We start from the raw sequence: 12,831 nt of genomic DNA on the forward strand, positions 1-12,831 counted from the left end.
TTTAAAGTGATGTTTTCAACTTCAAGAGAGTAACACTGAGCCATAAAGTAACCAATTTGCAAAGATAATATTTACTGTAAGAGGTCCTTTTCCTCTGCTGCGGGCTGTGTGATGCCAGCCTTTTTCTTAGAAAACCCCCAACTGTGTTCTTGTTCTCTAATGAAAAGACGCCTCAGTTCAGCATCCAGAATGGGAACTGGGGAAGTGTCACATGTTCATTAGTCTGCCATTGAGCACCTGTGGTGACTCAAAGAGACATTAGCTACATTCACATGTAAATTACTTAAAAAAAGGTTTTCTTTCTTTTATTTTTTTTATCTTTACAAAATTTAATTAACTACAAAGGGCATTCTGAACTTAGTTTCTCATGATGGTGATTGTTGGTAGATGTTTTAGGACATCAGTCACCCTCATTTGTCTTCGTTTAGCTTGTAGACTGCTTCACTGTTTCAGAGTCACCTGCGGATACTCAGAGCCAAGGGAGTGAAATGTAACACAAACACTGGGCAAATTAGCCCAATTAAGTCATTATGCAACACAAGCCAGAGGTCTGAGAGTTTGCACTCTTCCAGCTACACTTGCAAAGACCCGCATCAAGTTTTACTCTGAATTTTCCCACCAGCGTCTCTCTGAAGAAAAAGGGATTATATGGGGGGAAAAAAAAGAATTCTACAGATAGATGAATCCATCTGGAGTGCTGAAGAAAAATGTAGCTATGAGGGAAAGTGTGTGTATGCATGTGTAAACTGCATGCAAGCATGTGTGTGTGTTTACCTCGCCTGACATGTCGGGTGCCAGAGGGATGAGGGGCCACAGGGAGGAGTAGATAATGAAAAACACCACCCACAGGCCGATGCTTCCCCAGATGGCGATGTGACTGAACTGGTAGAGGACATCAAAGTGATAACATATTCAAGCTCTAGAATTTAATTTGGAATTGAAAACTACTACAGTTTATCAACTGAAATCCTAACTGAGTCCAACATGTTTATTAATGTTACCGACTAGTATGTTTCAGTTTTTATAATTTGAGCTTAAAAGTTTACATTAGTTGTCTTCTGAAACTTGGAGTTTCCATACATTTCATCGGCTTTACAGTTACAAGTCCATCGAGAACAGACCATAAAGAGATTTGGAGTTAAGTAGAGGATGTAAAATATGTCACAAGTATCATTGGTCATATAAAATGGAGGAACAGAAAAGAGTAGAAAGGAAGTTAGTAAGACAGAGAAACTTTGACTTACCATGGTCCAGGATGAGGTCTCGAGGCCAGCTTTAAGACAAACCGTGATGACCACAAACTGTGGAGGTACAAACCATGTCGTCATTGAAACATGGATATTTTAAACTTAGTTTAAACTTTTCTTAGTTTTGATCATATGTACTATGCTATCTATATTGTATCCGACTTTGAAGCTATGCTTTGAAAAGCACTATACAAAAAATAAAGCTTATAATCTTGATCGTCATCATGAAATGAAAAGGATGTACATCTGATGTTTATTTACCAACGCTGAACAGCATTTGGCTCACACAACTGAACTCAAAGAGTCAAAGAGATTGATGCACTTACGGTGTAAACCATGTTGCCCAAGAGGAGATAGTCTGGAGTTCTTCCGTTGCCAAACACTGCATCTGTGAAGGGAATCCACAACAAAGCCTTGAGGCACAATGCAGTCTTTTTGCAGTTCTCTGGGCTGCAGTGATAACGTGTAAAATGCAAAAAGAAGAGAACTTAAAGTGAAAACCACAATCAAATGCAGCTTCTGTTACTTTCCTGTAAGTGAAACTGTAACATTATTTCTGTGTTTTGTAACTACGTGGAAACAGGGCTTGTATGAGATACCTTCTGTAAGGCTGAAACACAGAATTGTGCAGTCATAATAGTCAAATATTAAAACTTTCAGACCAATTTATTACTCAAACAGAACTAACAGATTTTAAACAGATGGTTCTGTAACAAAACAGTTATTTTTTTGGCCTTTAAGACGAAAAGCCTGTGCTTTTCTTAATAAGATTGAAATGAAACGAGTCACACAGGCATATTCCTTGAAAACACCATATTGGGTTTTGACTGCCACGTTGGCTAAAATATCAACAGTGTGTGACTGCCAGTACACAAAGGAAGAGAGGCTCCCTTTCCCTTTACTTCCGGCTGGTCACATGTCTTGTGTGCGCTGAGGCTTTGCTGACAGCCCGTCAGTCAGAGTGAAGGGGTTTGGCGCCTTTGTTTGGAAAGCAGGCCCAATCTTGTGTGGTCTTCAGCTCTGGCCAGCCAAGATTTACCAGCTTAAAAAAAAAATCTCTTTTCTCTTTTGCACACACAAAAACACTTTAAAGTGCAAACAGAACGCACATTTCAAGTTCTTGTGAAACACAAGTGAATTTATTTGCACACACAATACAGACTGACAGCTGTCTGTTTGGATGTAAAATATCTTTCTGAGGACTGAACCACCACCTGGAAGGTACGGTTTATGAAAAATCCCGTGCCAGCAACTGCATACAAAAGCTTTCAGCAGGACTCGGTGAAAACATGAACATATGCCTGTTACTGCAAGTCGCTCAGACTGGAGAAACACACATGTTTGCAATTCATGACTGGACAGTCGAGGAGAGAACTAATTAAGACAAACTATGTGTGTTTGACTGTCCTTTTTATCCAGTCTCTGGGAGCCACTAACCATGCTGGAAGGCTTTAAGGGGGAACCAGAAGAGGATGACGGAGTGGAAGAGGCCGTTCAGACAATGGGCCCAGAAGACCTGCAAAAAAAAAAAAAAAGAGACAAGAGGGATGGAGGGAGAGGAGGAGCGGGTGGGGGAGTTGAGGGAGAGGGAAAGACAGAGAGAGAGAAAAAAAGAAGCATGAGAAAAAGGTCTGGGGAGCTCAAGCTTTCCAGGTGACCCCTGACCTGGGCCCTTTGTGCCAGCCCAGCGCTGGGCTAAGTGGTGGTTTTGTCAGGGCCTCCTTGCTGAATGGCCACCCCGCTGACAGACATGTTGTATATCCTCTGTGAGTGTAATGGGGGAGAGAGAGGCTGCCAAGTGTGTGACGATAAGGAGTGAAAGGCAAGTGGACAATATTAACATTAAGGTTTAAACTTGTTTCTTAACATCACTCTCTGTTAATTCAGAAATTGAAACAAAAGAAGCAAATACTGTTCTCCTTTATATATACTCATATACTCCAACTTGGCTGTGAGAACATCAAATGAGATGAAGATATTTGTTATCATTTTGAGGGTTTCATTTCTTCACATTTCATTAGATTTCAACACTTTGATGAGAGAATTTAAACTGGTGTGGTAATAAATTACAGGAGAGTTTAAACAAGCAGAAATTATTTAAGAAACACGCACACAGAGACCAACAGGCCCAACAGAGATTTCACTGTTTTCCTGGTAATTATTAAGGACCTGGAAAATCGCGGTGTGGAACACAGTCTGCATACGCCTGTGCAAGCCTGCAGACTTTGGATGAGTCGTTTAAATCAATACTCCCACTGCAAAACCACCAAATTTAGATTTTGCTATGCCAGAGCCAACCAAAACACGAATGGGCGATGTAGCATGAAACAGCCATGAAATCTTCGCATTCATGCCCTCGTTTTCCTCTCCTGTGCTGACCCAGACAGTGGTGTTAATTCTGAGAGGTGAAAATTTGTCAAGCCCAGGGAGCAAATGGCTGAGGGTGGAGGAGGTAAAATAAAACCAGGGGAGGAAAACAAAACAAAAAAAAAGTCCCATTTTAATTTCTGGCTTATTTCTAATCAAAGACTCTTGGCAGATGAGGTGAGAGGCTTGATTTCCTCCAAAAAAATCTTTACAAAAACTTTAGCAAATCTGTTAGAGATTCATTAAACATGACATATTCGAGACAAATTAGAGAACTGAAAGTTCAATGGGATTTCTGGAGGTTTGAGTTATTTTATAAAAGGCTAACATTGCTTTACATTGTCGGGATATTCTGCCAGTAAAAGGTGTGAAAGACCAGGGGAAAAGAGCAGAGTAAGGCAGAAAAGAACACTGTACAGTGAGGGGAAAAGTCTTATCCTAATCTTGACTGTGAGCCTTTTAAATATACCTTGACCTCTGTGGCACAACCTCATCACCTTTCCAACCAAACAAAGACCTATAGCAGCCACCCCCACCCAGGATTATCCCACTCTCCCACTGTGTACACAAAACCCAATACACAGAGCGACGGGTGGCTAAAAGCAAGGCCCCACTCTTCTATCTCCCTGCTCAAATGTGTATTAAATTATCACTAATGTTACAAACTTTATGCCAATTAGCCTCCCGCTGATAAGCTCGGCTCTCTGTGAGCATCCACCTCAGCAATCCCATCCCAAACACCACAGGGGGCAAACACGCCCCACCTTCCTCTCTACAATAATGAATGCAAATGAAATCAATAAATGTTCATAATCATTTGTCACAGTGGGATCCTTCCCTTCACCCCTCACTCAACCTGAGTATCTTTCCCTTGTTTTCCTTACAAGTTCAAAAGGATCCACGCTGAATGAATATGTGGTCTGTCGTCTGGGAAGATTTGGCCCCTTGTGAAAGGCCTAATTGCCAAAAAAAGCTAAACATATGAAAGCTGTAATTAATATTGAGCCAATATTTCCAGAGCTGCTCCCTCCCTCCCGTTTCTGTATGAACTTGTGAGGGAGGAAAGGGAAAAAGAGCTTAAGAGAAGGAAAGGTGCCATATAACAGGTGATGGTTTCTGTTAAACTGCTGAGGCCACAGAAGGGGGTTGTTTAAAAGGATGACTCAAGAGTCCTGAATATGTAATTAAAAGTGAACGAGCCACAAAGCTGAAGCCCACCCTCTGCCTCGAGTCCCCGACACTCTGAGCTTTTCCCTGCTAGCACCTCAACAAAAACAGCTTTAATTCACAAAGACAGTATCTGTTGTGTACAAAAGAGCCAGGCGTGCAGAAAGACAGGCTTCGAGGGGCCAAATTCCTGCTGGATTTTCTCGCCTCGCCTCGGGCCAGCTGCAGGGAAAACATCTCGGGAAAAGAGTGGACAAGCCAGCAAAAACAAGTTGCTGACCTGCCCCGAGTCATCATTTATGGGTCTTGGAAAATGTGGCCCAAACAAAATTGAGGTTCATTTGCTTCTAACTATCAGATGAATATTTGTGTGATCCGTCTTTGGCACGAAAAACGTCTTCAGAAAAATTAATGAAGGGAAAATCTGCCCTAGAGCAGTGTATATACATCATTTCAGCTGTGTCGTTACATATCTCTAATCTACAGCTTTATTAATGATAAACAGAAACAAATTATAGTCCGTGCAAAAATCTTGTGAATCTTCCGATTCATTTCGTGGGTGTCTATATTATCCACTTTCCTATTGATCTACGATTTGGTGAATAATCAAATATTATATTACAATCTAAGAATGTTTTTATTGCCTTTATTTTAATTATCAGCTCTTGCTGAAATTTATTTAGTTTAAAATTGTCAAAAAAAAGACGTGAATAAAATAATAACCTTTTTCTATTTTTTTTTTACAAAAAGTCAAACAATATGGAAACAGTTTCCCACAATCTAGTGATGTTAACTTTCTAGTGGTATACTAGACATTTTTAAGTTATAATTTAAGTTATAAGTTGAGAAATGGCTAAAATGAAGATTATTTTATTCTTATAGTTGCCAGTTAAGTTTGTGTTGATCAATAAACTATTAAGGTTAGAAATGCAGTAAAGTACAGAGTTTACTTTATGTAATTCTAATCAGTCTTCTAAAGACTGATTAAAATTTGACTTTACTTATACTGCAGTATTAAAATAAAGCAGTCATTTGTCAGTAAAAATGGAGGTGAAGCCAACGTCACTTGATCGATGCAGTCTGGTCCTGTCTGGGTGAAATGTGATCGGATAGCCCTCAGAACAAACAACTCCCTTACTTAAACAAATTGTATAATTTTCCGCAACAAATGCTGTCACAGAATGACAGCACGCTCTCTATTCCCCCCTCTTTCTGCTGCGTCCTCAAACCCATCTGACCTTCGCTGCCCCTGACCACCATAGCCAATCTGCCTTTAATCCACCTCCATGTGGTGCTAACCAGGTTACCACGCCTGTGAGGAGGGTCCAGGAGTCTCAGCATGGAGAAAGGAGGAGACAACTTTATTACCAGCGGGTGAAAGCTAACGGACAGCCCCCACAACCAGACAGAATAGGTCAAGCCAGGCCAAACCGGGCTATGAGTGGAGACCGACTAACTACAACCGCCAGTTAAGTGAGACAGGACATAAATCAGTGCCTCACAGTGACGTGAGAACATCCCCTCTCACTGACATGATACTTTTTGGTTTTAAGAACTGAAAATTTTGGCTTTTATATTCCACAATTGGAAATGAATTCCCCCACTTTAGCCAGTAAAATATGAAGCACCAGATGCAGGTGTTTTGTCCCACTTAAACTAGATCAGTTGTATAAAATTTTCCAAATACTCTGCTGCAACATCACAATGTATTTGCAGAGACTTGATGATTTACTTTCATTAAGTCCTGTTATTGTAGCAGAAAAATAAAACAAAGGGAAACCTGGGAGAAAAAAGGAAAGCCATCAACATAGAACATTTCTGGTAGATTTATTTTCCTGTTTAAATCTGGTCTTGTAAAAATAAAACCATAAAATATGCATGCATTACCTTGGTATTAAAACCCATTGCATTCTGGGAGGTTTTGTAGAGTTCTGGGTATTTCAGCATATTCTCTTTCCTACAGGAGCGTTCAAATATTCCCAGAGTGAGAGGTGGAAGAGCAGTGAAGATCTACATAAAAAACACAAAAAGACAAAGATCAAATTTGAGATTTCATTGACAGTCGGTCACACAAACACAAACAATACACTGCACATAAACTAATTGTTTGAGATTATTGACAGATGCCTGTCTTAAACACTCCAACAACCCACATGTCTTGTTCTCCACTTACTCCATTCTTAAGTTTGGTTATTAAAGACCACTGACCTTTAACCCATTGGGGTTTTATTATTTTGATTTGTCATGCTTTAAGCCTGTTCATATGTAAAACCTATCTCCAATGAACATCTGCAATGTTCTGGACTAGAAAGCAGGTATTTAAGTCTGGCTAAAGTGTAATTTCTTCTTGGTGTTGCAATGTTCTATACAGCAGCTGCTGAGAGAGGAGTGATGGTATTGTGTTGCTCAGGGGATCAGTGGGTCAGTTGGTGTGAGATCCCTGCAGGACCATCTGGAGTGGGAGTCTACAGGCTTCAGTCTGCAGGACCAGCAGGCCACAGGACATGCTCCACTGGACTCCTTTCTTATTCAAGGCCAGGCCCAGGAAGATCTCTATTGAGGGGTGGATTCAGCTCACTGCCTCCAACTGACTCCCACTGAGCCAGACTGGGGATTTCTCCAGTTTTGGAAAAAGTTAAAAAGTAAAAACTGAACTCTATTCCCACTGAACTCTTAGCACAGCACAGATTATTAGGGGTGGTAGTTGATAATGAAACTGATAAAAGAGGCAGGCCTGTGGACATGTCCTCACTAAGCAGTTTGTGTCCCCCCTATAAATGCTTCATTTTGAGGCACAGCAGGAGCGTAGGGAAAATTCACTCAACACTTCTCTCATTCACTTTAACTGTGTGAATAGAATTTGTTTTAATATACAATTTTAAAAAGTTAAAAACTACAGATGCACATTTTTTCTTCTACTTCAGTCATGACAGATTTGAAATATGAGTTCATTAGGACTGGTGCCATTATAGTGCCCTGTGGGACTCCCAACATCAGCAGCCCGCTCACTTGCTTCTCCAGTCATCCTATTCGTTTTATCATTTAAACGTAGCTGCTCTTACCAACTACGCTTTATGGTAAGTTGTTGTTCTTTCACATTCAGCACATAGTTTCGGCCACAGAGGGACCATGGACTTGACAACAGGCCATAAATAAAGGAGAACATTTTCAGGATGTTAATGCCATATTCGCGCAGTAAAGGGATCAGTTTAGGGATACCTCAGAAAAATAGTTTTGAGTCACAGATGGGGTGAGACAGGAGAGAGAATTGGGCTCTTTAGAGAGCAATTTTTAGCAACACTTACCACATTGTACAAGCCGATGCACCAGCGTTCAAACAGAATCTGACCTGAGAAGCCATTGACGAAGGCAAACCAGATCTGAAGGAGACAAAATTCACATAAAGACTCAGAACGGTAAAATAAAAGCCAAGATTTTTAACACAGCTAACTTTAAAGAGTTCATCATTTTTAGTGGAAAACTGATAAATGATAATGATAACATGATAAATATGTTCCATCATTCAAAGCTCAACTTCCTCTTTTAATGTTGTTATTCTAATCTGTGACTTTGATAGTAAAGCTTTTCTCAAAGCAAGATGATGAAACACTGCATTTCTGAAAACTAAGACCTATTAATATATGCTTTCCATTAGAGACAGTGAGGATGAGCAGTAACCATTATCAGATTTGAGACACGCTCACATCTAGATGAACAATCCCTTTTTCCATCACACTACATTATTTATTATCTTATAACAACAGAGAACTTAAGTCAAGTTCTATCATTCACATAATGTACAAATAATAGAGAGGACAGCTCCTGCTGATACATATTCCAAATGACTGAATCGCTTTGTGATCCACGACAGGCTTTGGCTCGAGCCAAAACTGTCAAGAGAACATAAGGGGAGCTGTGTTTTGGCCACGGCCTATCAAGAATTTCCTCGCTTCATTTCACGTCATTATGAAGGCATGAACTGCTACAAATTCTCAGATTGGGACAAAGCCTGTTTGATGGCCCCACCCACCGCTACCAATGTCTACACGACCAACACCAGTCTGCCTACTAGTCATTCCCATTAACTCGTGTGAGTGTATGCATAAAAACAAATGGTGGGGGGCAGCAGAAGAAGCCTGTTTTTATAGAAGTGAGCCCAGACCCTGCCCCTTAGCGCTACACTCTGTCTCGCTGGTCCCACACTCTACTCCATCAGGTGCACTCTTACTATCACACCGTTTCTTTTACATGAGATGCTTTGTTTCTAAACTCATGCAGGATGTTCAGTTAAATATGGAACCGTTCGGCTCTGGATGCAAACACATCTACTCACAAACAGTTTTCGCTGTTTTGGATCTCGGCTTGATTAGAAATGCATTCAGATGCCGTTGCTAGGGGTTATATGTGGATGAAGCCCAAGTCATCAGGCAGGTTCAACCATCAGCCTGGCCCAAGCAATGGTAAGGAGAGGCTAGTGGGCAGGTCAAACTGCTGAATTAATTACAGCTCTGCTCAATGAGAGCCTCTGGGCTTATATATTGTTGTGCTAAGTTAAAAAAGGCTCCCATTCATAGAGTGTGGTAACTGCTTCTGTGTGAGTGTTTTGGCCTAGTCCTTAGAGTCCCAATGGCTTCCCTCTCTTTTTCAATCTCCCCATCTCCTGAGGGACAGATGCATTGATTTGCTCATTAGGGGAAGTACCAGGCAGGATTTTTCTTCCTTTTTTCTTCTCCTCATTGAGTGCCACTCAGTGAGGGGGTGTGGCTGGCCTCTCTCCCCCACTGCACATCATGAAAACAGTGATGAGGGAAGCGGGAGCTGAAAAAAGGAGGATTGGGAAGGGGCCAGCGAATAAGAAGACTTGCATATTCATCAGATAATGAAAAATCATTGATTCCAAGGCTGCTCTACAGCTTTGCGTATAAGTGGCTAAGTGCTGGAGGCGTGGGAGGTATACAACATTTGTCCCCAACAATGTGAGTCTTGATACTCTTAAGGTTAGCGCTAGAGAATCGCTCATGGAATTCATGCACAAAGCAACTGAAGAATAGAGACGAAGACAATGAGTGAGCTGATAAATTTGCTGGAAATATGTGGAGCTACAAACAGAGGCTGTTACAATACCAGGCTTGGTGGATTAATTCAGTGCAACTGGTCGGCAAGCATTGCTCTGCTACTCGGAGCAGTCTCAGACTTCACTGAGCTCCACCGAATACTCTTTCATGTAATTGCCTCATAAATGCCACTTGTCAGTCGCCACCCCCCCTCTGTAGCACCCCAGCAATGTGTCAATCAAACATGAGTGGCCAGCTGGATCGTCCATTTGAGCCGACTTGCTATGGCTTCTTTTACAAAGGTTCCTTTGCTTTAATTAATCTGTTCAATTTCAAAACTGCCGAAAGAAAAACAAGGGAAGGGATTGAATTTAAAGTGAACGTTATGAATCAAGCCAGAGGTTCATCAAAATATTGGACCATACTGTTTAAAAAGTTATCCTCATTATTAGCTTCCCTTTTCAATCAAGATTTAATGTCACGTCTTAAGCGTGACTAAGCTTGAACTGTTGTAAAACTGATTAGGAGAAGAAATGCCAGCAACTATGGGCCAAAAGATACTTTAAGCCTGTCTCTTCAGTGAATGACTGACAGTTCCACAAAGTTTCAATTATCATCACAAAAAATCCTTCACTGGTCCAAGAGCTTCAAAGGAAGCTCACGTTTATGGTATTTTTTCATTAAATGTTACGGTAGAGTACAGTAAGGGTTGACTCTGTGTGGCTCTTCCATGCATCATTTTCTATTGCATAGAGTATCACCACAGTGAGCGGGATCAGCTGTTTATCAGCAGATGTGAAGCTTGTGTGAAGCTGTGGGGACTCAGAGGAGTCACACAGCTTTGCTGTGTGTCTATGTTTATTAAATTACATTGACTTAGAAAATGCTTTTATCCAAAGTGACTTATAAGTGAGGAGTATTGGGTAGTTATTGCACTGAAGTAGTTTGTGGCAGGCTTTTAGTTCAGAAGGGTTTGAATATCTTTTGGGAGAGATGATAAACACTGAGCACTAAGGATCTTAGCTCTGGTCAGCAAAGAAACAAAGATCGATCCAAACGCGCGGCCACAAACCATACCGTATCGTAGTGTACCATGCAATGGAACAGTGCCATTAGGTCTTTAAAAATAGCCCCAGAATCCCAAATCCCCCTATTCCATGTCTCTAATATGGAACCAAAGACCAAGTGGAAAGAAAGGAAGATGAAAAGAGTCTTAACCGCAGAGTCTTCCAACCCTGGCATTCAAACTGCATCACAGACTGTACAGAACAACGATGCTACGCAAAAAAAAAAAAAGGTAAAAGTCCTGTTAACAGCTCTGATTCTCTCTTTGCAAGGTAGCCTGAAAGTCAAAAAGAAAAACACGAGAGCCGAAAAGTAAACCTATTAGTGCTGCAAAAGCAGCTTTGACTCAGACCCTAGGAGCGCTGGTGTGCTACATGTCAGGGCCTTACATAATGGGGACATTTGAAATACTGAAGCAGCCAAACAGTGAAGAAATTTCCCATTATCTACTACAGTCCCCTGAAGGGGTGTAGCACAGGGGGAGGGGACATATGTTTTCAGAGAGCAACAAAAGGTGTGCTGGAAAGAAGTTCACCCTGCAGACAGAACTATAGATGTTATGTTCCAGTTGCTGGAGAAAAAAAAAAACTTTGACAAGGGGCCTGGTAAGTTTCAAAGAGCAACTGCAGTTGAAAAAACAAAAAACTTGAGCAGGATTTGATTTGATTATGAGCTCTAACAGTACACATGTAGATTTATATTTCACATCAAGAGCAAAGAGTAAAAACAAGCTTAAGAAACAGGGTTGCTGAATGTATATACATATGTTTTGGAAGGTACGCCTTGAGTGTGAGTGAAGCACTGTACAGTTTACACACGGTTAAAACAGGGACAAACAAAAGTAATTTAATATTCAGGAAAAGATGAAATGTCAAATGTAATGGTTTTGCCATCAGATAATCTAATTAGCTAAAAATTGAATTTTACTGTGGATTTGTGTGCGTAACTGCTGTTTAACCTTATCTGGAAAATGCAGTAGAATAGAACAGATGTAATGAATTTATAACTTTAGCCTGGGAAGAAATCAACTGCCCTCTTTCACTTCAGGACCTGATGAGCCAGAAGCAGACACACTGGAATGTCGAAGGTAGCCGAATGATTTGGCATGGCACATAAACTAGAATGAGGATAAAAATGGGCATCGAAGGTTAAGTGCTACAGAAAGAGGATTAACAAAAGAGAATTTTAAAGTGCTCATATTTCAGTTTCAGATTATGTTTGATTATCTGCTTTTCATGAGCAAATACAGTGGCAAATTGTAAATAATGATATTCTTTTGTTCTGTCTGTATTCATGTTTAATTAATCCAGTGTGGTGACTCAAAGAAACGGAATAAGCCAAAGAATTTCCCAACCATTAACCATCCACTGTCCCTCAGCAGCACATGAAAATCTTACTGACTTTGAACCTGTAATTAAGAGCAGATTTTGTTCTTGTGACACTATGACTCCAACTGTGCAGGGTAAGTAGACTGCAAACAGCCCAGCATAGCACAGCATACCACAGCATAGCACAGCATTGCACAGCATAGCACAGCATAGCACAGCATAGCACAGTACAGCACAGCGTGTTCATTAACACTTCTGAGGCAGTATATTCAAGCAAGTTCAAAACACTCTGGGTATCTGTTTGTTATCTGGCTCCACTAACCTTCACATTTGAGATTGCACAAAGTGGTGTCATGACCTTGGTTATCAACTCGGTCAAGCCAGGTTTTCTAACTCTGGAAATTCACGTAGAGAGAGTGGTGTTTGAACCAGTCACAATCATCTAACTAAAGCAACATATGTGTCAGAAGAAAAACAAACTAGAATCCTCAATAAATGTGTAGGATTCCAAGATATGAAACAAACTATATACAACAGCAATAGTCAGGAAGACAAAAAAGGAAAATCCAGACTCTATGCGAGATGGAAAGACTTACCAATATC

The 12,831-nt window shown here is 40.7% G+C and overlaps 1 protein-coding gene across 5 annotated transcripts in view; it reads right to left on the minus strand.

Moving 5' to 3' along the window:
- The window catches only part of atp8a1 (ATPase phospholipid transporting 8A1), a 90,656-nt gene that overhangs the window by 14,328 nt on the left and 63,497 nt on the right, over positions 1–12,831 (minus strand). For all 5 annotated transcript variants that reach the window (XM_075481803.1, XM_075481800.1, XM_075481804.1 and 2 more), the window contains 6 exons: positions 8,087–8,161; positions 6,669–6,791; positions 2,685–2,763; positions 1,574–1,635; positions 1,245–1,301; positions 775–882 (listed from right to left, as the gene is read on the minus strand). In XM_075481803.1, the coding sequence (XP_075337918.1) occupies positions 775–882; positions 1,245–1,301; positions 1,574–1,635; positions 2,685–2,763; positions 6,669–6,791; positions 8,087–8,161 (504 nt within the window). The remainder of the gene's footprint in view (positions 1–774; positions 883–1,244; positions 1,302–1,573; positions 1,636–2,684; positions 2,764–6,668; positions 6,792–8,086; positions 8,162–12,831) is intronic.

This window comes from Odontesthes bonariensis, chromosome 13 (genome assembly GCF_027942865.1).
Source record: "Odontesthes bonariensis isolate fOdoBon6 chromosome 13, fOdoBon6.hap1, whole genome shotgun sequence".
Lineage (NCBI taxonomy): Eukaryota > Metazoa > Chordata > Actinopteri > Atheriniformes > Atherinopsidae > Odontesthes > Odontesthes bonariensis.